The sequence below is a fragment of the Piliocolobus tephrosceles genome, chromosome 5 (genome assembly GCF_002776525.5).
Source record: "Piliocolobus tephrosceles isolate RC106 chromosome 5, ASM277652v3, whole genome shotgun sequence".
NCBI classification, from domain to species: Eukaryota; Metazoa; Chordata; class Mammalia; order Primates; family Cercopithecidae; genus Piliocolobus; species Piliocolobus tephrosceles.
The window spans coordinates 162,356,778-162,381,490 of NC_045438.1; the positions used below are offsets into that span (position 1 = coordinate 162,356,778).

Below are 24,713 nucleotides of genomic sequence, written 5' to 3' on the forward strand. Positions count from 1 at the left end.
GCATATCCACATTCAGAAGAATGAAACTGGACCCCTATCTCACACTATCTACAAGAATCAACTCAAAATGGATTAAAGACTTAAACATAAGACCTGAAACAGTAAATCTACTAGAAGAAAACATAAGAAAAATTCTCCTTGACAGTGTTCTGGGCAATGATTTTTTTTTTTTTTTTTTGATATGACTCCAAAAGCCCAGGCAACAAAAGCAAAAATAGACAAGTAGGATTGCATCAAACTAAAAAGCTTCTGCACAGCATGGAAACATGAAGTATATGAACAACCTACAGAATGGGAAACAATATTTGCAAACCATACATCTGATAAGGGGTTAATATCCAAAATATGTAACAAACTCAAACAACTCAAGATCAAGAAAACAAACAACTCAATTTAAACATAGACAAAGGATCTGAATAGACATTTCTCAAAAGATGACATACAAAATGGCCAACAGGTATATGAAAAAATGCTTAACATCACTAATCATTAGAGAAATGCAAATCAAAACCACAATGAGATATTGCCTTACACCTTATCTGTTAGAATGGCTACTATCGAAAAGACAAAATGTAACAAGTGTTGGCAAACATTTGAAGAAATGGGAACCCTTGTACGCTGTTAGTGGACATGTAAATTTGTACAGTCATTATGGAAAGCGGTATGGAGGTTGCTCAAAAAATAAAAATAGAAGTATCATATGATCCAACAATTTCACTTCTGGGTATATATCCAAAGGAAATAAAATAAGCCTCTCAAAATACTCCCAAGTTCATTGCAGCATCAATCACAAGAGCCAAGATATGGAACCTATCTAAGTGTCTACCAAGAGATGAACTGATAAAGAAACTGTGGTGTGCCTGTATGTGTTTGTGTGTATATGTGCATATATAATGGAATATTATACCACCTTAAAAAGGAAGAAAATCCTGCCACCCATGACAACATGATTGAACCTGCAGGACACTGCGCTAAGTGAAATGAGTCAAATACTTCATGTTCTCCTTTACATGTGACCTCTAAGAGGTCAAACTCAAAGAAGCAGACAGTAGAATGGTGTTTGGCAGGGGCTTATGTGGAAGGGAATGGGGTGACCGTGTTGGTCAAAATGTACAAAATTTCACTTATGCAAGGTGAGTAAGTTTTGGAGGCCTATTGTGACAGCATGGTGACTATAGTTAATAATAATATACTGTCTTCTTGACATTTGCTAAGATAGTAGATCTTAAATGTTCTCACCACAAAAAAAGGTAACCATGTGAAGTGATGAATATGTTAATTAGCTTGATTGGGGTAAATAATTTTATAATGTGTACCTATATCAAAACACTGCATCATACACAATAAAGATATATAGTTTTCATCAATCATTCCTCAATAAAGCTGGGGAAAATAAAATAAAATTAGAACTGAAAAAATACAATGAGAATGTCTAGTTGTGTGTAATTGGAAAAGAAGAAATAATTGAAGAGATAATGGTATTAAACCAGTGATTCAAAATGTCTTAAGACCCCGAACAGACAAATTATTTTAAAAAATTCACTCCAGCCAGATGCAGTGGCTCCACCCGTAATCCCAGCTACCTGGTAAACTGAGGTAGGAGGATTGCTTGAGCTGAGGAGTTCAAGGATGCAGTGAGCTATGATCCACTGTGCTACAGCCTGGGTGACAGAGTAAGACCTCATTTCTAAAAAAAAAAAAGAAAAGAAAAGAAGAGAAAAAAACTTATTAAAAAATGTTCCACATCAAGTACATAATGATAAAATAGCTGAAAATCAAAAATGAAAAAACGTAAATGTAGCAAAAGAATAAAGATTAATTGTCTTCAAAAGAATAACAATTAGAAATGATAACTGACTTCTTGACAGAAAAAAAAAAACAGAAACCAACAGATAATGAGATATTTTTTAAGTGCTGAAAGAAACTGACGACTTGAGGAAAATATAATTCAAGGATAACAGTAAAACAAAGCCACGTTTATGCAAACAACCTGTTACTTGAAAGCCTCCACCAGATAAAAAGGGACCCACATGGAAGCTGTGAGATGCAAGAAGGAATGAACAAAAAAATAGGAAATATGTCAATAAATATGTAGATAAATATGAATAAATACTAAATGTATAAAACAATAATAACAATGCCCCATTAGGTCTTAAATGTACAAAGAAGTAAAATGCACAAAAATGATAGTATATAAACCTGAATAGACAGCAAATGAAGTTATAGTCTAAAAAATTATTACATTTTCCAACAACAGGATAATACATACTAGACTCTGATAAATTTAAAACATATGCTGTAATTTATAGGGTTCCTCAAACCTAGTAAAAGGGTACGTAACTGCCAGGATTATAGAGGGAGGAGATGGAATAATAAAAGATAATCAGTCCAAAAACAAGCAATGGAAAAGATAAAAAGAAACACAGAACAGACAAGACAAATAGAAAGTACATGACGAGGTGGTAGATTTAAACCCAAATATATTGGTAGTTAGATATAAATGCACTAAGTGCTACAATTCAAAGGCAAAGATTGTCTGACTGTTTTGGTTTGTTTGTTTTTAAGACAGAGTCTCACTTTGTCACCTAGGCTGGAGTGCAGTAGTGTAATCTTGGCTCACTGTAACCTCCACCTCCCAGCTTCAAGAGATTCTCATGTCTCAGCCTCTTGAGTAGCCAAGATTACAGGCATGTGCCACCACATCCAGTTAATTTTTGTATTTTTAATAGAGATGGTGGTTTGCTATGTTGGCCCAGGCTGGTCTCGAACTCTTGATCTCAAGTGATCCACCTGCCCGACCTCCTAAAATGCTGGGATTACAGTCATGGGCCACTGCGTCTGACCCTGACTGAATTTTTTTGAAGGATGTGCTGTTTGCAAGAATTATCTAAAATAAAAGAATACAGATGGTTTATAAGTAAAAAGATGGAGAAAGATATATCACACAAACACTCTGCCCCCTAAAAAACTTGGATAGTTATATTGATATTAGAAACAAAAGTAGACTTTAGGGTAAAAAGCATTCATAAAGATAGAAACTTAATGATAATAGAAGGTTATATTCAAGAGGAAGTTATAAAATTCTAAATTTGCAGGCATCTAATATAAAACAAAAGTTAACCAAACTGAAAGAAAAAACAGGCAAATCCAAAATCATTATATTTTCAACAAAGCTCTCAGTAACTGAAAAAGTGAATACATAGAAAGTCAGTACAGATATGGAATATTTGAAAACATAATTAGTAAACTTGACCTAATAATATTCAAAAAATGCTAAAACCAAAAATTATAGAAAACATGTTCTTTTAAAATACACCAAAAATTTTTCCCAAAAAATAGTTGAAACCATGCAACATACAGTTTCTAACTATACTTCAATTTAGCTATAAATTAATATCAAAATGATAACCAGAATATTACAGTCCTGGACAGGTGAGCTGCTGCTCCCAACCCCAAGGTCAACCCTGAAGAAACTAATGAGAAAATTTTGAGAATCCTTGAGGTGACAGGGGGTGTTATAACGTGTGGTCATTGGGTAGTGGCTTTGACCAATAGACAAAGTACCCACATAAACTCAGTTTTACAGTATCTTTTCCAGGTATTGAAATAAAGAAGTGTGTGGAGTGGGTAGGAACACGTGCATCTCTATCTTCTGAGAGGGGGTGGAGGGGTAGGAACGTACACATGTTTGTATTCCTACTTCTATCTTCTGAGAGGGCCCAGAGCGATGACACACTGGTAGCGATGAGCACTACCAGGGTCTAAACTTTGTTTTTGAAACTTTTGGAGAAATGACCCAGGGCTAGGTCAGGATAAAATGAACCTAGAATATCTTTTTGCATCAAAAAGTAAGAATTCTCAATGAACAATCAGGATACACCGAAAGAACACAGAAATCAGCTGGCAGGGCTCCTACTGGCTAAATAGGGAAAAATATGAGCATCGAAATAATAAGAATGGACCACAGCACATTAAAAAAAATAGAAATCTATGAGTTTCTACTGATACAAACAAATAAATAAATGAACAAGGAAAGCTCGTCCTTACAGTCAAATGCCAAATAATACATTTAAAAGAAGTGAGGAACCACCATTTGGAAACCACTATAGATGTGGTTGATTCACACTGGAGTGGTGAATAGATGCCAGGGCTGTAGGGTGGGGGAGTTGATGAGGGCTAGAATATCTGCATAATCCCAGAACACTTCCAAATACAAATTATTTCCACATACGGTTACAAAAGGGGGAAACTGTGAATTTAAAGAGGAGAAACCTGGCAGACACCAAACCAAGTTAACATCACCTGTGGCGAGATGGGTCAACGTGACATAATTCACCCCAATGAGATGCGTTGGAAAGAACACAGCTTTGTCTCTGAGGTAATCCCATCCTGATTTTCAGGGTCTGAGGATGGTCGTGAGGAAAAATCAGATGAACCACAGTAAGGTTATTGTAGAACGTAAGCCCTGCAATCCCTGAAAGCATCCAGGACATGAAAGACTGGGACACATTGTAATTTTGGAATATTAAACCAGTTTGGACCATATTTCTGGAATAAATCATATATGATTTTTCTTCTGTGAAACTTATTTTAGGATGTGTGTGTGTGTGTTCTTTAAAGCAAAATTGGTTTGGGAAGTTCTTTAGCTCTTGAGATCAATTTTTATGAGTTTGTCATTTGCTCTTTCATTTACTTTAACATATTACTTTACAGACAAAAGTTTTTCATTAATTCTGATCAAATTCATCAATCTTTTTCAATACATGATTTTTAAAAGATTTAAAACTATTCACCTGAGTGCTTCATTTTGTATTTCAAAGCTTTTGAGGCCGGGCGCGGTGGCTCAAGCCTGTAATCCCAGCACTTTGGGAGGCCGAGACGGGCGGATCACGAGGTCAGGAGATCGAGACCATCCTGGCTAACACGGTGAAACCCCGCCTCTACTAAAAATACAAAAAAAAAACTAGCCGGGCGAGGTGGCGGGCGCCTGTAGTCCCAGCTATTCAGGAGGCTGAGGCAGGAGAATGGCGTGAACCCGGGAGGCGGAGCTTGCAGTGAGCTGAGATCCGGCCACTGAGCTTCAGTCCGACAGAGCGAGACTCCGCCTCAAAAAAAATATAAAAAAAAAAAAAAGCTTTTGAATATTTAGGTCCTTAACCCACCTGGAGTTGATGTTTTTTTCAAATGATTTATTTTGAAATGACTTTCAACCTAAAGAAAAAATGCTGGAACAATACAAAGAACTTGCATACCCTTTTACCTAGATAGTCACCAGTTAGTAGCATTTTGCTACATGTATTCCATTGCTTTGTATTTATCCCCATTAGCAGTATTCCTTTTTCTGAACCTTTTAAGAGCAAGCTACAGGTATGATGTCTTGTCACTCTAAAAACTTTAGTATATGTTGCCCCAAACAAGGACACTGTCTTCTATAATCAGCATACAATTCTCTAATCAGGAAATCAACATTGGTGCAAAACTAATGCCTACTTCACAGACTTCATTTAAATTTTGCTGGCTGTTCCAACAATATCTCTGTCTTTTCTTGTCTAGAATCGTATCCAGGAATATAGGTTGCATTTAGTTGTTATGCCTCTTCCAGTTGTTTCATTGTGAGTGGGGACCACATAGGCATTCCCTTTGTCATAAATCAATGAATTGTGCATGCTTGTTTTGTGCATTGCTCTGTGTGTATATTTCATAATAAAAACGTCGATTTGTTTTAAATAAAGTGTTTATTTTTAAGATGAAAGTTAATCACACTTGTACATTTCAAATATAGCATTTGCTTCTGGAATTCAAATTTCTGCATTAAAATCAAGCTCCAGTTTTTAATTTTTTTTTTTTTTTTTTTTTTGAGACAAAGTCTTGCTATGTTACTCAGGCTGGAGTGCAATGGCATGACCTTAGCTCACTGCAACCTCTGCCTCCGGGGTTCAAGTGATTCTCCTCTCTCAGCCTCCCAAGTAGCTGGGATTATAGGCGCCCACAACCACGCCTGGCTAATTTTTGTATTTTTTGTACAAATGGGGTTTCGCCATGTTGGCAGGCTGGTCTTGAACTCCTTACTTCAGGTCATCCACCTGCCTCGGGCTCCCAAAGTGCTGGGATTACAGGCATGAGCCACCGCACCCAGCCAGCAAAGCCTTGAAGTTTCAACTAACTGAACCCCGGAGGCAGAGGTTGCAGTGAGCTGAGGTCATGCCATTGCACTCCAGCCTGAGTAACAGAACAAGACTTTGTCTCAAAAAAAAAAAAAAAAAAAAAAATTAAAAAATGGAACTTGATTTTAATGCAGAAATTTGAATTGCAGGAGCAAATGCTATATTTGAAATGTAGAAGTGTGAGTAATTTTCATCTTAATTTTGTAAAGAGTCTCAAGACCAGAGAGTGAAAAAAATCACCTTACCAAGTCACAGATGCAAGGATAGACCCAGGCCTCCCGAAGTAGATTTTTACTGGGACCTCTACCAATGTATATACCTCCACAAAAATCTCCTTCCTCTCATAATCTATCTGATTGCTTAAATACGGTATAGTTTTTATCATTTTAATGAAAAGAGTTATGTACATATAAATTCACATTTTGATTAAAGTTTTAGCTGAAGATATTTAAATGGCTGACTAAATTTATGAGAGAGATGTATTGCTAGACCAATCTGTTCTAATAGAGCAGCAGATTTTTTTCTGACCCGGAATACAAAGATGGAGTTTCCCAGTGGCCTTGACAACTGCTCTTGCAAATAATTTCAAAGGGCTGTTTGTGGAGATGGCAGCTTCTGGAAAGCCGACCTATGATGGATTCATACAAGGAGTTGGGGAATCAACTAGCATACTGCTCATCCAGACTGGGGCTGTAGTGGCATGAACTGAGAAAGGAAGTTGGTGCCCACCAGGCTTAAAATTAGACAGAGTCTCTTTCTGGCCGTTCTAGGGATGAGGAGTTTTGCAGATTTATTGTCTTAATTATGCAGACTTACTTTTGGGGGTTACTTTGGCTCAATTCAACATGCAGACCCAAAGAGCACCTGTGACTTTTTCCCTCTCCTGAACTGTATTTGTTTCTTGAAACAAAATTGCTTATCAAAAGGAAATACGTTCTTTGCAAGAAGGTGGCTTATAACAAGCACTCTAGCACGGATTTTATTCTTTGGATTGTGAATTTCCACTCCTAATCCCATTCACAGAATTCTGGAAAATCCTTAGTTCACAAAATTTCAAAGGTGAAAACAGCCTTGGAAAATACTTCATAGTCCACTCTCCCTCATTTTCCAAAGTGTGGGGGTCAGCCTGTGAGCTGGGTTTCCCTGCGCCTGTTCACTGCTCTTCCCACTGCACCTTCAACCTCAAATATGATGGGAGATGAGCTTTTCACATTGATAAAGGAGGGAACGTTCTCCAAAGCCACCTCCAACCATGGATGCTACCATTCCCAGACAGCATGCGTTGACAACCATGAACTGCAATATCCTTTAATTAAAGAACTACGAAGAATCAACCCTGCATGGAGCCTTAACTGCAGAACGACCTGTAATTTAAAAGATAAGAAATTTTTTAAAAAGAAAATATCATGTGCATCTATCTACCCGGAAAATCATTTGTGTAGAGTACTAACTCTGTTCGCCTCTCTCTTCTTCACTTTAAAAAAGACTCACGCCCATGAGGGGAGGTTGGGACGCCTAGGGAGGAAACCGAAGAGAGGAAAAAGTCAGCGGGGGCTCCCTCCCAGGGTAGGGCGGTGCGGCGCAGCCAAGTCCCAAGGGCAAGACCTGGACCGGCCCGGGGCGCGGCGCCGGCGGCAGTGCGCACGCGCGAGAGTTGACCCGCTTCTTTGAGGCCCTCAGCCCTGCCTACTCCACATCCCCAGCGCCCCACGCTCAGGGTTATACGGGAGGGGTTGGAGAGGATCCCAGAAAATGATGTTGAGAAGATCCCAGGTGGATAAGCAGGAGGAAGGCAAGGACATTGAGGGCAAAAAACCTTAAGCCACCCCCAAGCCTGGGCTCTGCACGAGTCTGAGCGATGTGGGGGACCCTCAGCTGGTGGCCAGGTCCCCGAAAGCTGGGCCGGCCCCACGCGGAACCCCGAGGGGGCGGGGCGGAGCCGTGGGCAGGGCCGCGTGGCAACCCCCTGAGGCTCCGCCCCTCGGAAAGCCTCCTGCCCTGCCATTGGAAGACTTCGGGGGCGGGTCCGAGAAACGCCCCCCTCTCGCCACCAGCCCCCGCCCCGCCCCCTGTCCGCCCACGTTTTCGGTTCTTCCCGGAGCCTCCGAGCTCGGGGGAAGGAAACACCCGGGGCCGCCACTGTGCCCCTGAACGCCGGAAGGCGAGCCCCCAACTGCCCCCACCCCAGGCGGGTGACATAACCAGGGCGGGGCGACGTGGCTCCGCCTCTAGGGCCAGGGCGGCTGCCTGGGAGTCTGCGGCTCCCGCGGGACGTGGGTAAGAGGCCGCACATTGCAGACACCTCACGTCGCCAAGTGCTGCAATAGGACCCCGCGGCTCCCTCTCAGCTCCTTACCCTCCACAGCCTGTCCTACCCCCGTTATTTTGCACCTTTCTCCCCCTTTCTCTGTCTATGCATCTCCAAATGTCTGAGTATGGGGACGGCAAATTTGGCCCTGGAGGGCACGCTGCCTGGTGAAGCAAATTCAATGCTTCTCCTTAATCCGTTTGCATTTCTACAGTTTGACAGCTTGACGTCCTCTAGTGTAGTTTGGCAAAATTTTGGGGGTCGTTTTCATTTTTTTTCTCTCCACAGGCTTAAAGATTAAAGTTAGCCAATGCCTTCTTTAGCATTTTATTAAAGACCCTACGATTTAGACTTTTGTTTTTCTGTTTGGTGCAGAAGTAGGGAAGAAAACCAGAGCTTAAAGTCGTTTAGAAAGGAAATAACCCTGTTAATTTTTCGATTTTGACTCCAGCTGTCGTCGATAGCACCTTGCACCGAGCACAAACCCAGCTGCAGAAGTATTTTGTTGCAGGGTAGGCAACACCCACACAGGGTCTGTGCTGAGCATCAAAAGACAGTGCAGGTGTGTGTGGGTCCGGGTGTGCGTGTGCGTACGTGATATACGTGTGTGCGTGTGGGTACGTGTGTGTGTAGCCCAACAAATAACCCCAAGAGGCGCATCAAGATTAGAAAGAAGTCCGCACACTAGTGCTTGCCTTGGAAATTTCCTAAAGCGCTGAGAGTTGATTGGTAAATCACTAGTATCCGAAAATTGTCGTATCGGAGACTCCTTCCCCGGTGCCCTACTCGCCCCCTAAAACAGGTGTCGCTGTGTCCCTTGAAGAGGCCTGTGGCCCGCTGGGGCGTCAGAGGTGGTAAAATTCACAGAGGACGTTCGGTGTATATTTCTGGGGCCCCACGTGTGCAAACCAAACCCCCGGGGCCTGGGCGTGTGCGCGCGCTCGCATGCCTTGTGTGCGGGCGGGCATGGGGGCGCTCGGCGCGGCTGGCGGGTGTGCGCGCGCGCGTGTGTGAGTGTGTGTGTGTGTGCTCGTGCGGGGGGCCGGGCTGCGTGCTCACGCGCTGCAGGCTGCGCCCAGAGCTCAGCTGCTGGGTTGGAGAAAAAGAGGGTAGGCAAGCGCAGGGGGCGGGCGGCCGAGGAGGGCTTTCGAATTAATCGAGCTAGCTTAGCTGTTTTTCCCTCTCCCGCTCCTTTAAACCCCCCTGCGTCGTAGAGAGAGGGCTGAATCCTCTGTGGTGCTGATGGAGGAGGGGGAGCAGGTTGAAACAATCGAGTGGGCGCGCCAGGACTCCCCAGCTCCTGCCGGGGAAGGGATGGGGAGCCCCTGTTCTGCACAGGGAGGGGGCGGGGTTGGGGGGCCCCTGGAAAGAGGAAGAGGCAGGGGTGACCGTTAGAACAGGAAAGTGGTCACCCCCGGGAGGCAAAATTTCATTCAGATCGCACATTAATTGGAGATATCTGATTAATTCCAGCTTCTGATGACTATAAATGGCGATTCTCTACCAAGGTGTCTATATTAAAAAAAAAAAAAAAATCATTCCGTGTCATCCCCCACGTCAGGCCTGCTCGTGGGCGTGAGGCTGTACTTCCTCCGCCCCCTCCTAATGGAGTGAAACATTCCCAGCCCTCCCCCCCCCCAAGCCTCTCTCTCTCTCTCTCTCTTTCTGTCTCTTCCTCGCTCCCTCTCTTTCTCTCCTCCCTCTGCCTTCCCCGTGCATAAAGTCTCTGTCGCTCCCGGAACTTGTTGGCAATGCCTATTTTTCGGCTTTCCCCCGCGTTCTCTAAACTAACTATTTAAAGGTCTGCGGTCGCAAATGGTTTGACTAAACGTAGGATGGGACTTAAGTTGAACGGCAGATATATTTCACTGATCCTCGCGGTGCAAATAGGTAAGTGGCCGCTCAGCCCGGCTGGAGGTTGGAGGCGGGAGGCAGCCTGCCCCGGCCCGAAGCGCGGAGGGGGACTGGCGGGCCCGCGGCTGCCCCAGGGTGCGGAGAAGCCGGCAAACCCCCGAGGGTGGGGGCATCAGTTCCTGGGGACTAGCGCGTCCCAGATCGGTTTTTCCTAAAGCTATAGATTCCAAATGTTCGCCAGGAAATATGTACGGCCGGACGTTTTCTGGACAGGGTTTTTTTCCCCCTTTTTCCAAAACACACATCCATTTTTGTTTCCCTTTCTGGGTTTAGACCAGGTTTGGTGCGCTCTGGGGCAATGTACTGGCTCCTGCGATACTGCAAGATATTATTTTGAAGAGTCTAAAGGTGAATGCAGGAACAAAATGGCTAGGCAGCCAGGACTGGAAAGTTTATGTGCAGAAAGCAAAGATATTCCAGGGCTCAGACTGCTGCATTTAGAACTTTGTCATTCTCCCGCCCCTCCTCCCCCCTATATCCTAGCTGCAGTGTTTGCACGGGCACCGCAGACCCTGCTGGTGGGCAAACTGAGAGTGATAGGGAACTCCAGACCATATGTTTTAATATGCTTACCATTGAAGAGGATGAATTCAGCCAAATTTACGAAGATATACTTTTCTAGGCACATTTGTCTGCTACTTTACACATTGGTGTCTGCATTATATATATAGGAAAGGGTTAAGAAGTATTTGGAATATGTCATGTCGGGTGTTTGTTATTTTTGTTTGTTTGGGGTTGGTTGTGGAAGGATTTATTTACTCCCCATTTTATGTTAAGGAATGATGAGTCGTAGTTACGCTCTCAAGGGTCTTTTAAAGTTCACATTTTTACCATCCAGAATGAAGAAAAGATATACAAGAGGGCACTAGAAAACCCCCTTCTCTGACATGAGGTTAGAACATTAATTAACGTGGCCTAAAAGTGAAAGTGAAGCAGGTTATTAATAGAATGGACAACAGGGGGGAAAAAAAGAAACTCCTGAAACGGAAATGTTGCCTCCTATCAGTTCAGGCTGTGGCATTCTTTGCAGACAAATCCTTGCAGTATTGGGGGGAGGGGTGCTTTAGGTAATTGGTTTGGGACAAAAAAGGAGAATGCATAACATGTTTTTTCCATAAGAAATGTGAAGGAAAACAAGGTTTGGAGTTCTCTAGACATTAAAATGGATTCTTTACAGTGAGGTTTTATGCAACTGACATGATTTTGAGTATCTGATCTTCTTTTGCAGAAACATTATAAGGATTTTAGAGTGTGTGAATGTAGGATATTGGTGTTTTCCTTTAATTCTAAAAAACGACAATGCTTTAAATCTGGTTGTTTTGAATCTTTGACATTAGTGAAAATTGCTGCTATAAATAATATTTCTAATGGCAGCAAATTTCTTAAATGTTGGAAATAAGTGAATGTGGCATTTTGCAATAAACCTTTGAATCTTTAGAGAGCAGGAGACAGGGTTGTTTTTGAGACAGAAATTTTAATCGGACTAGATTTGGGACTCTGTTTTCCCGGTAGGAAATAACCTTACTTTGAGAGGTTTGGAGGGGAAAAAAAAAAAAAAAAAGACGGTGGTCGTGCCTGAGGGACGCGTTTTGAACACATTAACCTCGGTCTAAAAATGACTATTTGTTGGCTGTGGAATTGAAATTGAGCGTATTTGTTCCCGAATGTCTGCCCTTTCCTGCACCAGAACCTCGGTCTTTATTAATTCATGGCTGGGAGCTGTCCCAAATCATTGACATTTGGCAAGAAAAGTGGGGATGGGGGGGCGGGGAGGTAGAAGAGTGTGGTGAACACGAAAGAAGACTCAGCAGGAGGAAATTCGGAATGAATGAGATGTCGAACGAATGAATGAACGGATGGAAACCGCACAAGAAAGGGACGGCAGAGAGGACAGGGAAGGAGCCAGGGTCACCCACCAGAGCCTCGCGTAAGCGGGGTTCAGGAAGGACAGCGAGGGACACACGGGCTGCGACCTGCTGGGACGCGTGCGCCTGCAAAACCCGTCCCGCGCGCAGCCTCCTGGCCTCCCAGAGAAGGCTAGAGTCCAAGGAGTCACAGTTTTAAAAGACAGAAATGTTCACGACTTCTTATTTTACACACGCACACACTCACACATGCGCGGTGTGCAGGGTCTTCTCCAGCAGCTCCTGGGAAGATAACGTGACAAGAGAGCTCCCGCCCCCGGCGAGCTCCAATTCCCCTTAAAAAATGTCAGTGCATTTTAGGGGCTTCTTTCGCCATTGAGTTTTGGGGGTGTAGGCAAGGGGTGAGGAGAGACGTGGACCGGGAGATTGGACTTTATTTTATTTCGTTTCCTCGCTTCAAAGCTGTATTTGTGACATGCGTTATAGAGGAAGATGTGTGGGGTGTATTTACACTTTGAACGAGTTCTATTAGAACAAAGATTCGTTTATTCTTAAGATTTTATGTCAGTGTTCGATTTGTTAGTATTGTAGTCGCAAAGGTACTGAATTTTCGCTGTAAGGTGAACCCGGAGGTTTAAGAAGGTTTACGTATCTGCCCCAGGGGAGGTCGAAGTTAACCTTGGTCCCTTCCCCGGCGCTTCCCGTTCCGGATTAAAAAGCGCAAGGCCCGCCTCGCTCTTCCTGCAGCTATTTGCAAATGGTACGCTCTCGGAAGCTGCTGCGGGTTCGGTCACCTTCCTCTTCGGCGTTTGGCCCGGCGCTCGGGCACAGGGGCCCGCGTGGGGGACCGGGAGAGTGAGGTATCTGGTCCTCCCGGGACACATTCACACACAAACGCAGCCGCCAGAACGCTGCTGAGGACCAGGCCGGAGCCCAGGGTCGTGGGCGCCAGTGCGGATTTCGATTCTGAGATTCACCCTTTCTTCCCCGCCCTAAAGCTGTGTTTCCCTGGCGCCCTCCCCGCGCCCGGGCTGCTTTGGGCCGCTAGGCACTCAGCCTCCAGCCGGGTTCGTCGGCCTCGGTGGAAAGAGATGGCCACAGCCGCGCGACCGCAGCCTAGTGCCTGTCTCTCCAGTCCCGCGCCTCGGGGTTTGGCCGCCCAGAGGCCAGGGGCTTGGGGCTTGGACCTTCCTACGGCCTGTGTCTCCTCCTCCTCCTCCTCCTCCTCCCGCCGCTCAGCTTTTATCCCTGCCCGCTCTCTGCAGGGAGTCCTGAGCTGGGTCCAGGAGCTCCGGGCCGCGGCGAGCTCACTTTCAGCAGCCTGGCTGGGACCTGGAGAAGAACAGCCTCTCCCCGCTGCTGTCCGGAGTGGAGGCTGGCTTTTTGGCGGGCGGGTGGATTGTTAAGGGTGTCTAGGGAGCTGAGTGACTGACAGAGGAGGAGGAGAAAAGGAGGCCCGAGGTTCGTGGATCTGGCCTTTCCGGAGGTGACCCAGGCAGACTCATCCATCCGTGACCCCGCCCGGCCTCTGGCCTTGTCCGCTCCAGACCACTCATCACCCGCGCCAGGTCTCAGGACGCCTAGGTTGCCCTCTTTCCAGTGGGGCGGGAAAGGGTGCATCCGAGGGTCTTACTCGGAATACAGAGTCCACGGTAGGCAATCGGTTTTATAATGAAACAATCCATTTCGGTGACTGCTGGTGGCTTCCAGGGACTATATTCGTTCATTCATTCAGCAGCGTTTGCTGAGCGCCCACCAAGGACAGAGCTCCAAGCCTGAGGCTTATTCGCGTGATGTGGCGTTGGGTTCAGCTGCGTGACCCCACGCCCTGCCGTCTCCCCACCCCGTTCTCGCCCCCGCACGCTGCAGCCGAGACCCCTTCTGTCACCTCAAAATGGAAGATCGTATTGTGAGAGCTGTGACAGGGCTTGCTGGGGAAGTGTTGGGAGACGAAGGAGGCAGTGAGGAGAAAGAGAAATAAAAGAGATGAGGGAGGTGAGAAGAGGGGGCGATGGAAACAGAAAAAGATATGGAGCGAGATGCGGGAGGGAGCTGGAGGAAAGGAATGGACTCACCTACCTCCCACCCACCCACACCTGCTCACACACTGACGATCTGCACTAGTCGCAGCGTTAGCCCCAGGTCGGGCATTCCTGGGTCAAGTATTTCATTCACCTTTAACACTGGCGCGCCCCACGGCTGGGTACTGAGAGAGGCCGTCCGATGCAACGAGGCCGCGCAGAGCCTGGGTGGCACAGGGAAGGGCAGTGGGGCGGCAGGGCGGGGTCGTGGCGCTGCTGACCGGTGTTGCCTCCTCCCTGCAGCGTATCTGGTGCAGGCCGTGAGAGCAGCGGGCAAGTGCGATGCGGTCTTCAAGGGCTTTTCGGACTGTTTGCTCAAGCTGGGCGACAGCATGGCCAACTACCCGCAGGGCCTGGACGACAAGACGAACATCAAGACCGTGTGCACGTAAGTGTCCTTTCTGGCCGCCTGGACTTCGGTTTTGAGGGAGCTACTGAGGTCGGAGAGTGCCGAGCCTCCCCGCCTGCGCTCAGCGTTCAGCGCCAGCGCGAATCCGAATCTGCTTCCTCTTGCCTTCTGGCTCCAACCCCCAGGCCTAGGACCAGGCCCCCGGGTTAGAACCTGCACTTCCCAAGGGGATCCCACAGCCCAGGGTGGGATATAGAGGAGGATCCTTCAATATAGACCCAGTCCCAGCTCTACGCGGCCTCACAGGCTTGCACAGAGGTGCGCACGCTCAACGTGCTGGGACCCAGGGCAAGGGGCGTGAAGAGTTGCTACCAGTTCTTGATGCTGCAAGATCTCTCTGCCTCGTAGCAATCTTTATCATTCTCTTCGCTTGCGTGAACGAGCGAGCCAGGTATTCTCTGAAGAACAGTCAGTTTGGGTTTGAGGATTGTTTGGGGGTTATACTACATTTGCCTGAAGGGAGAGTCACTCGTCTCATCTGTCCATTTCTCGTGACATAACGCCCCTGTAATACACATCAAGGAAATGCCGGCACAGGCAAGGAGACACAGGTCTCCCTTCCTGTTTCTAGCAGACAGGCTGAAACCCTGTCTTATCGTGTGCCAGTGACTTTACCCAAAAAGAGTAAGTCCAGTGGTAGTCCAGTGATAGTCGCTGTTGAGTTTACAGCAGATTCTGAGGTTTGGAATAGCCGCTCTCCTTGTTTCCCTTGCCCCCTTGCACATCTGCACGGTGTCCCCGGACCTGGACAGCTTCAAAGGTAAAGAGAGATGGGTAGGAGTTCATAGGCAGGCCCAGTGGTGTTTTCTCAGAGCTTGGCTGGAAAGCACTGCTTCCGCTAGCAATAAGATAACCAGCAGAGCACTACTGCAGTGGACCTGCAGCAATTTAGCTGCTGCAGACCTTAGAAAACACCCCCATCCTCTGCAACACACACTGTTTTATTTTGCAAAAAACCGCTGTGTTCCCCCACCCCCACAATAACGCTTCCAATAAAGCCAAGGCAGGTTGTGCCCCTTATTCCTTGAGGTTAGAGTGACCATTTTCTATGGCATCATTTGTATACTGTGAAGGCTCTCCTGTCTCCTCAACTGGGGCAAAGGGGACTGGTGGAAGGAGGGATGTTTGTTTAGGTTTTGATAACTTAAATGGGTGTCAATTTTGCTACTCTATTTCCTAAATGCCCCAGTGCCTACTAGGAGCCACAGCGGCTAAGTGGCTAGTGCTTTCCTATCATGAAAGGAACAAAGGCATTTAATTCTAAAAGTCTTGTGATGGATAAGAATGTATCTATAAGGATAAGAAAAGGTTGCATATAGAGCAGCTCCCGAACCCTCTGTCATTTGTCATTTGTTGGAACTTATTTATTCCAAGCTATTTTAATTTTAAGCAGAACTTTTGTCTTGGAAGACAGGAAAGTGAGAACCCCTCCCTGAGGTCACAGGCCACGGCTAGGTCCCGGCCCTACTCAGTTGGGGGAGCTGGTTGCTCAACACAGAGCTGAAGCCCACCTCTGCCCAGCCCCAGGGACCTTCTCTACCAGGTCCCTCAGGACTCTGCCACCATCTGGGCATGCATAAAGAAAAGAGCAATTTAGGCATCCTTTAGCAGAGGTGATTCCACAGACTCTCTGCAGGAAAGCTGTCCTCCCTGGGCCTTCTCATGTCCAAATATTGCTGTTTGTTACAAGTTGAGGAACCTGGAAGCCGCCTGTCCCTCCAGTACTCATAAATTAACACAGTGCCTGCCTTCAATGTGCTTACCGTCCAGGCCAGCCAGCAGAAGGGAAAGAGAGGAGAAAATACAACCAAACTGTGTGGAGGGCAGGCACCGGTAACCTGGTGCTCAAGGCTCGGGGGAGGTGGGGACCAGCCCGGAGTTACAGAGAGGCACAGATCGACCCAGCTCTGAAAGGAGACAGCGCCCCAGGAATCGATCACGGGTTGGGATTATATTTAGTCTCAGGATCTATTTTGGGTTTTCAGAAGAAAGGGGGACAATCAAAAGGGACAGGTTGGATGAAGGTTGTGGGGGCGGGTCTAGGAGCTGAGCCTGGGAGGAGGAAGTGGTTGAGTTAGGCGCCAGTCTCCGGGAACTGACCGCCAGAGGAGGACAGAATGTGGGGGGGTCCTCGAGGGTTGGCAGCAGTGGGCACCACGCCCTCCCCGCAGTTCCGGCCTTGGGAGCTGGCGCTACACCCTGAAAACTGTGGGGAGGAAGCCCCATGGGGCCCAAGCCCACGGAAAAGACTGGGGAAGGAGAAAGAGGAGGGATCCAACGCGCAGGCCTGGGGCACTGGGATTTGCAAGAGCGGATGAAGGCTACGAAGCCGGCCCCAGGTGCTTGGCCACTAACACTCACCGACCCGGGGGAGAAGAGAGGCAGGCAGGAGTCTCCAGGCCGAATCTGAGCCGGGGACTGTGGAGAGCAAGGAGGATCGAGGCAGGCTGGGGGGGGCGGGGGAGGAAGAGGAACTGGGGAACAGAAGAGAGGAAAGCAGACGGAATGGAAAAAAAAAAAGAAAGGGAAAATAAGGAGAATGGAAAACAAAAGGAAGAGGTAGTGGGTGGAGGGAAAGAATGAGGGCGAAGGCGAGAGTACCGCGGAGTGGAGGAGGGAGACAGAAGGGGCTAGGGGGAGGAGAATGTAAGAAGCCCCGAGGGGAGGGCCGTGCTCAGAGCTAGTAACCCGTCTTGCAAGCTAAGAGGCATTAATGGGCGGCAGCTTGCGAGGCTTAGCACTGTTTTCCTAGCTTTCCCCGAGGAGGGCGAGCAATCTGTTTGCGGAGGCCGAGGTGCCAGCGCGCCGCAGCGGGTGCACGACCCGGCTCCCGGCTGCCGAGTCCTCTCCTGGCATCTGGAAGGGAAAACCAGGCAGGAGGGGGCGTCCCCCCACCCCCGCTTTAGACAGCCGCTTCTGGCGTAGGCGGAGGTCCCACGAGTCCAGACCTTGCGCAGCCCAGGCGCTAGGGCGGTGAAGAGAAGGTAGGGAGGGGACACCCTGGGAAGTTTGCGGGGCCGCGAGCGGGGAGGCGCAGGGGTGCAGGCCGGGGGTCCTCCCGGCGCCCCAAGTGAACCTGCTTCTTCTGTTTTATTCTGTTCCTCACCAGATACTGGGAGGATTTCCACAGCTGCACGGTCACAGCCCTTACGGATTGCCAGGAAGGGGCGAAAGATATGTGGGATAAACTGAGAAAAGAATCCAAAAACCTCAACATCCAAGGCAGCTTATTCGAACTCTGCGGCAGCGGCAACGGGGCGGCGGGGTCTCTGCTCCCGGCGTTCCCCGTGCTCCTGGTGTCTCTCTCGGCAGCTTTAGCGACCTGGCTTTCCTTCTGAGCGTGGGGCCAGCTCCCCCCACGCGCTCACCCACACTCACTCCATGCTCCCGGAAATCGACAGGAAGATCCATTCGTTCTTTGGGGACGTTGTGATTCTCTGTGATGCTGAAAACACTCATATAGGATTGTGGGAAATCCTGATTCTCTTTTTTATTTCGTTTGATTTCTTGTGTTTTATTTGCCAAATGTTACCAATCAGTGAGCAAGCAAGCACAGCCAAAATCGGACCTCAGCTTTAGTCCGTCTTCACACACAAATAAGAAAACGGCAAACCCACCCCATTTTTAAATTTTATTATTATTAAATATTTTTTTGTTGTTGTTTGGCAAAAGAATCTCAGGAACGGCCCTGGGCCACCTACTATATTAATCATGCTAGTAACATGAAAAATGATGGGCTCCTCCTAATAGGAAGGCGAGGAGAGGAGAAGGCCAGGGGAATGAATTCAAGAGAGATGTCCACGGACGAAGCATACGGTGAATAATTCACGCTCACGTCGTTCTTCCACAGTATCTTGTTTTGATCATTTCCACTGCACATTTCTCCTCAAGAAAAGCGAAAGGACGGACTGTTGGCTTTGTGTTTGGAGGATAGGAGGGAGAGAGGGAAGGGGCTGAGGAAATCTCTGGGGTAAGAGTAAAGGCTTCCAGAAGACATGCTGCTATGGTCACTGAGGGGTTAGCTTTATCTGCTGTTGTTGATGCATCCGTCCAAGTTCACTGCCTTTAATTTTTCCTCCTCCCTCTTGTTTTAGCTGTTACACACACAGTAATACCTGAATATCCAACGGTATAGATCACAAGGGGGGGACGTTAAATGTTAATCTAAAATATAGCTAAAAAAAGATTTTGACATAAAAGAGCCTTGATTTTAAAAAAAAAAGAGAGAGATGTAATTTAAAAAGTTTATTATAAATTAAATTCAGCAAAAAAAGATTTGCTACAAAGTATAGAGAAGTATAAAATAAAAGTTATTGTTTGAAATGGGGGTGTCGTTTATTTCCTCCCCCAACCTGCTTTCCTGGCGCAGTTCTCAGGGTACCTGAAGGCACACAGGATGCCAGTGACAAGCTCACCTCTTCAGGAAGCTGCTGGAAACCTGCCACCTTCAAGCAGACCCTCCTCACTGAAGCCACTTGGCCACTTCCCCAAAACCCTGCTTCCTTCAAAAAGAGAAAATGAAAGTTGTTTTTAAATTAATTAATTACAAAGCAGAGATTCGTTCTATTTGAAGTTTACAGGAATTGGGCTTGCTCGCACAGGCAGACAATGCCAGTGGCCGGCCGGCTGCCCCCGCCTCAGGCGGGTGGGAGCCCTAACCACCATCCTTGCAGGCCTGGCCCTAACCACGATTCGCCTCTTCCTCTGCGGTGGCCAGAGGCAGCTTGCGAAGGAACCGCCATTAAGGGCTCCAGCAGAGGGGCCGAGAGGCTGCGTTCCCTGGCAGGGATCAGGTGAATCTTTTCATAATTAATAAGATAGCTCAGCTGAAATGGCGAGGAGACGGGCCCTATTGATCTGGCAGTAGGGCTGCTTCCACCTCTCCTATTTATAGGCCCCGCATGGCCTTACGGAGAAGTAAACATTCCGGAGTAAACAGGGGCAAAGGCGACCCGGGTCCGGGGGCTGTAGGCCTGGAGTAGGCGGGGGGAGAAAGAACTGCATGTAGGTCTCTGGGTTCAGAGAAATCGAAATCGAAATCTGATTTCTTGGAGAAGGTGGCTGTGGGAGGAAGCTGCAGGGGCCCCGGGGGTGGGAAGAAGGGAGGAGAATAGAGGGAGACCGAGGGGGCTGCAGCAAGTTCCCGCACGGAGAAGCCCGCCGTCCGCTGCGGGGAGGGTGCGCCCGGGCTCTGAAATGCAATGTGTAAACAATCGCTAGTGTAACAGTTCATAAATCAAACCCAGTGGGTCGCAGCCCAATCTGCATTCCCCCCAGCGATTGAATTCCAGCAACACATGCGTCCCTGCGCCCGGAGCGCTGGAAGCTGCAACGATTCTTAATGGCAGCATATATTACGGCCGCGCGCTCACGCACGCGCCGCTCGGGGCCTCTCTGGGGAATCGTTTCGCCCGCTCACTCCCACCCAGTCCCCTCCTCGGTCGATCCCGGGTTCTCAGTCAAAACCAAAGCAGAACCGCGCTACCTGCGCGGGGTGGTCACCCACCAGCAAACGCTCGGGGTTTTGGAAAATAGTTGCATTTTGTTGGTTTCCTTTCAATGGTTATTTTCGGTCTGCGTATAAACAGGATGATTCTAACTTGAGTTCAACCCCTGGAATTCAAATTAGAATGTCTGTGCTTATCTTAAATACGAATCTATGTAATGAGGGGGAGGAGAACCAGGATAAAGAGGGAGGGTCCTCTCCATTTTTGCCATCATAGCACGCCGCTTCCTATCGCTATCTTTTCCTCTGCATATTGGGGGCAAACAAGTGCTCACAACCAAGCCCATCGCTTGTCAAAATAAAAGGCAGGCGCCCTTCTGCTCCGACTGTGGGGAGAAGGGAGACCCCCCACGACCCGCAGAGGACGCCCCTCCCCTAGCAGCGCGGGCTTCCCACTCCGAAAGCAATCTCCTGGAAGATCTAGGAAGAGGCAGGCTGAGGGCGGGGCAGCAGGGGCGAGGGGGCGGGGACTGGGAGCGCGGGCTCTTTTGCTCTCCTAACAGGGTTCTTCTCTAGGAACCCCTGGCTCCTACTGCGGTTCCGACTGCTTCCCAGGCTGGGCCGCGCTAGAGGAAGGGCGCCCTCTCCCCTCTCTCAGCCCCTCCACGCGCTTCCAAGCCCCCACGCCACGGAGTCCCAGATCGCCCCGGGAATCTCCAAACCTTGTTGTCCTGTCTGGGTCTCCCTTGCCTGTCCCAAACCGAGGACCACGCTCACGTGAGCACGGAGACATCCCTAGGAATGCAGGGGCCTCTAGTCTTGGAAAAGCAGGCTTCTGCAACTGGAGCGTTAGAGAACGTTTCTTCTTCTTGTGGTGATTGTTTAGATCATTATCGCGCCGTCTTCGACTATAATTTGCTGTTTAATCATGATGACATCTCCATATGTTCGTTGATGTTATCTGTTTTAAGCAGCAAAGCGGCTAGCCTTGTTGGCAGTTCGGGGAGATGACATTAACCAGGGCAAGCATGCCCCATTGATGAGGTGGTGGGAGTATTGGGAGTGGGACGGAGTGGGCTTGACGCACAGAGGACGTCGTCATACCTATCTCCTCCCCACGTCGGAGCAGCCTCTCCGTATCTTCCCACCGCCCGTGGCTCTTCAAGTGGCCCACTCAGGCTGGCTTCAGGCCTTTGAGGAGCTGTCGGGATTAGAGAAGGACCTCCTTCATCACATCCCCTGTCCGAGTGGGTTCAAGACAACGCAGTTCACTTGAGTGCAGTGTCTTACGATCCTTATTGTGAACATGTTAGGCCAGCTCCAGATCCCGTCCTGGGCCCAAGGAACTCCAGGGCCCGTGGGAAAGGAAATCGGAGGGAGGGAGGAAAGTAGCAAGAGAAAAAGGACTCGAGCCTGGAAAATGGGGGGCACAGGGAGAAAGGAGAGGGGAAAAGATCTGGAAGTAGAGTTAGAAGGGAAGAGAGGTGGGTGATCACCTGAAACACAGAAGGAGATGATGGAGAAACTTGGAGACGGAGATAGAGCTCTGGGCCAGAGCTAAGGAACAAAGGTGACCTGGGTACTTATTTTCATTCAGGACCCCCAGAGAAGCAAATGAGCACAAGAATCTCGACACAGGTTCTCCTTCAGCGGATCCAGAGATCTTTCCACTGTAGTCAGAACCCCAGAGGGCCAGGGCCGCAGGGGCCTAGAGTCTCGGTGCTGGAGGGACTGAAGCAGGAGGCCAGCCCCCAGCCCTTTCCCGAAGCCCACCCCAGGAAATCCGATGAGTCAGGCAAAGATGGAACCGGAGATTTGCCCCTTGCCGAATTCTCCCTCAAATATCAGGAAGGTATTCAACCATTCTCTCCTCGCCACCCCCACTTTTCCCTACAATACACGAGCTCTAGCTTCGCTGGCTGGCTGTCCATCCTCTGGAGGGGTCCACCGCCCCGACCCGGGGGCACTCGAGGGAAGGACCCCTGGATCCCTGACCCCTCAGAACACCTACCAAGGGAAATCAAAGCGTTGGTCTCCTCCCCATCACCGCCCCCCGCCCCCCTCCCAGACGTGAAAACGAAGTGGTGACGGGGTGTGGTTGGTGGGGGAGGGGAATGGGAAGGAGCGGCTGCGGATGCCAGCTTCGGGCTCCGGAAGACATCCCAACCCCATCTCCACACCGAGTCCCAAGTCATTGTACCTCCCTAGGCTAGGGAGTCTAGGAACTTTGTAATCCTGTAGCTTGTGGTTCCCCCACCAACCCCTCCACTACCCAAGAGAAGAACAGTGTAGAGAAAGCACCCCCTGCAGGGGCCCTTTTGGAGGTTAACGCCTGGGCAGCCTCCGCCCCCAAACCCGAATGCTGGCGTGAGAAAAGCGAACCCAAACCCTGCCCAGCCCCAGGAGAGGAACCTCAGCTTGGCCCCACCGAACTCCGGCGATCCTGGCACGTGCACGAAGAAGGCGCTTTCTCCCCACTCCACCCCCACCGGGTAAGGGGAGGAGAGTGTAATCTTTCTGTCCAGATTTGAGCCCTGGAAGGACGCAGCCTTTAGTGTGACTTCCAAGAGCCAGGACTTCGGAGCCGGAAGACTTCTGTTCCCACCTGCATGACCATGGACGGGTTACTGAACCCCGCTATACCTCAGTTTCCTCCTCTGTAAAATAAGGATAATCACACTTACCTCACAGGATTGTACCTTGTATCAAATGAGACAGTATAGGTAAAGTTCTTTCCGACAACATGCCAGTTACCTCCTGCTAGGTGTTACTAATTTAATTTCCTCAGGTGGATTTCACCGAATTCTTCAAAATAACCTTGAGAACTTCATTCTTTTAATATTTTGGGAGCAGTTATTCTTTATGGTAAAGCGTTTTAAATTCCTCTTACTACAGGCTACTACCCCGTGCTCCATGGTCCTCTCTGGCCTTCTCAAAGGATGCTCTAGATAAGCTCCTTGAGTTCAAATAGCTAGGTCGCTCAACAATGACTGCCTCCCGACTCTACTCCACCCTACCCCGCTCAGTGTCCAGGCCAGATTCCTGGCTTTTCTTTCTGCAAACCCCCAACTGGAGTGGCCAGGTTCTTCCAGCACAGGATTTCTTCTCTATCTTCCTTCACAACTTCTCTTCCCTGCCCCCGCCCTCACTCCCGCCATTTATCTTAAATTCCTCTCCCAATACTGAAAAATGTAATGAAGTTATTGTAATAATGAAGCAATTCCAAGTATAGTGAGGGAAGAAAACATCTTCCCTCCACTAATAAATGGTAGCAGGCTGATAAGTGTTCTTCCATGCCTTTCCGCATGCTGCTATACACATATACACACATATAGAGAGAGGTTGGCTTTGGGTTTTGCTTTGCTCCATTTTTGCAAAATTGTAATATGTATTTCTCTGCAACCAAATGCCTCAAGAGCAATAGTTAAATATCTCCTTTTAAATGGTTACATAATTCCCTCTATTGATGGATATTTAAGTTTTTCAAGGTTTTTTTTTTTTTTTTTTGTACTGTGTAAGTATTGTGTTCATAAATATTCCCATTCAAACAACATTATGTACCAGCATTTTAATTTCTTCAATACAATAGGTTTGGTCAAAGTTGGATTGCTGGGCAGAAAGGTATGTATGTGTGCTTTTAATTTGATAAGATGTTTGTTTATTTTCCCAAAGGATGTGGAGTTTCCCTGCATCCTTATCAACACTGTATGCTAACACTTTTTTTGCCTTTTTTGTCAACCCAGTAAGTAACCTTGCTGCTCTGGAAGGTCAGGCTGTCCTGCCATCTGCATTAGGTTCCTTGGGTCCCTCTAAGGCCCTGATCACCACCAGAGTGTCCTGCACTGGTGGGGAAGGGCCAGCTGGACTTTGGGTCCCCCTCCCCAGGAGCAGTGGCAAGGGCTGCACAGGGAGTGACTTTTGTGCAGTCAGGCATAATTAGTACTGGAAGACCCTGGCTCTGATCAGCTAATCTAATCAAAATGCCTTGGGGAGTTTAGGGCTTGGACTGTGCTGGACTGGCTCAGTGAGTGATTGTGAACTGGCAGAGGTGGGGCTCAGCTGCGTGTCTCCCCACTGCTCCTGCAGCTTCCATTCAGGACACTCAGCCTGAGCCAGCTCTGCACTGAGGCTGCGATCCCCTGGCCTGTCTGCAGTGGAGGGCCAGCGATGGAAGGAGGCAGCAAAGGAAAAGAAAACAGCAACCACAGAACAAGGGTGGCAAAGATGACAGCTGAACTTTTCTTTTCCTCTCCCACCCAGGGAGCCTGAGAGGCTTCTGTGAGCAGGATCCAACCCAAGGAGAGCAATAAGGAAGGCTGAACCATCTTGTGGGGGTTCAGGGCACAGAGATCCAGATCATAACTGTCTCTTCTCTCTCATCACGCCCAACCCACCACATTTACTCTAACTTTTTAAAAACTTTTAACTTTCATTGAGCACTTACTACCTGTGAGGTGTTATGGGAAGCTTTGCAAACATCATCCCATCTCCTTCGCAATTTCTGTAAGAGGATTGTATTATTCCCA

The 24,713-nt window shown here is 48.1% G+C and overlaps 2 protein-coding genes across 2 annotated transcripts; both read left to right on the forward strand.

Annotated features, from left to right (window-relative positions):
* Positions 1-9,672: 9,672 nt before the first annotated feature.
* Positions 9,673-19,064, forward strand: NRN1 (neuritin 1). Its single transcript, XM_023221136.2, has 3 exons — positions 9,673-10,362; positions 14,576-14,720; positions 17,851-19,064. Exons 1-3 carry the CDS (start codon positions 10,308-10,310, stop codon positions 18,077-18,079), a joined length of 429 nt encoding a protein of 142 aa, XP_023076904.1. The 5' UTR covers positions 9,673-10,307; the 3' UTR covers positions 18,080-19,064.
* A 224-nt stretch (positions 19,065-19,288) lies between these two features.
* On the forward strand, positions 19,289-23,584 carry LOC111548589 (nck-associated protein 5-like). Its single transcript, XM_023221137.2, has 2 exons — positions 19,289-19,534; positions 21,785-23,584. Exon 2 carries the CDS (start codon positions 21,802-21,804, stop codon positions 22,273-22,275), a length of 474 nt encoding a protein of 157 aa, XP_023076905.2. The 5' UTR covers positions 19,289-19,534; positions 21,785-21,801; the 3' UTR covers positions 22,276-23,584.
* Positions 23,585-24,713: the final 1,129 nt, after the last annotated feature.

What these genes read in the sequence shown, in the direction of transcription:
- NRN1 (XM_023221136.2), top strand. Translation starts at nt 10,308, where the DNA reads ATGGGACTTAAGTTGAACGGCAGATATATTTCACTGATCCTCGCGGTG. An exon ending in GATCCTCGCGGTGCAAATAG is followed by an intron (nt 10,363 to 14,575) that starts GTAAGTGGCCGC and finishes TCCTCCCTGCAG; the next exon opens with CGTATCTGGTGCAGGCCGTG. An exon ending in AACATCAAGACCGTGTGCAC is followed by an intron (nt 14,721 to 17,850) that starts GTAAGTGTCCTT and finishes GTTCCTCACCAG; the next exon opens with ATACTGGGAGGATTTCCACA.
- LOC111548589 (XM_023221137.2), top strand. Translation starts at nt 21,802, where the DNA reads ATGAGCACAAGAATCTCGACACAGGTTCTCCTTCAGCGGATCCAGAGA.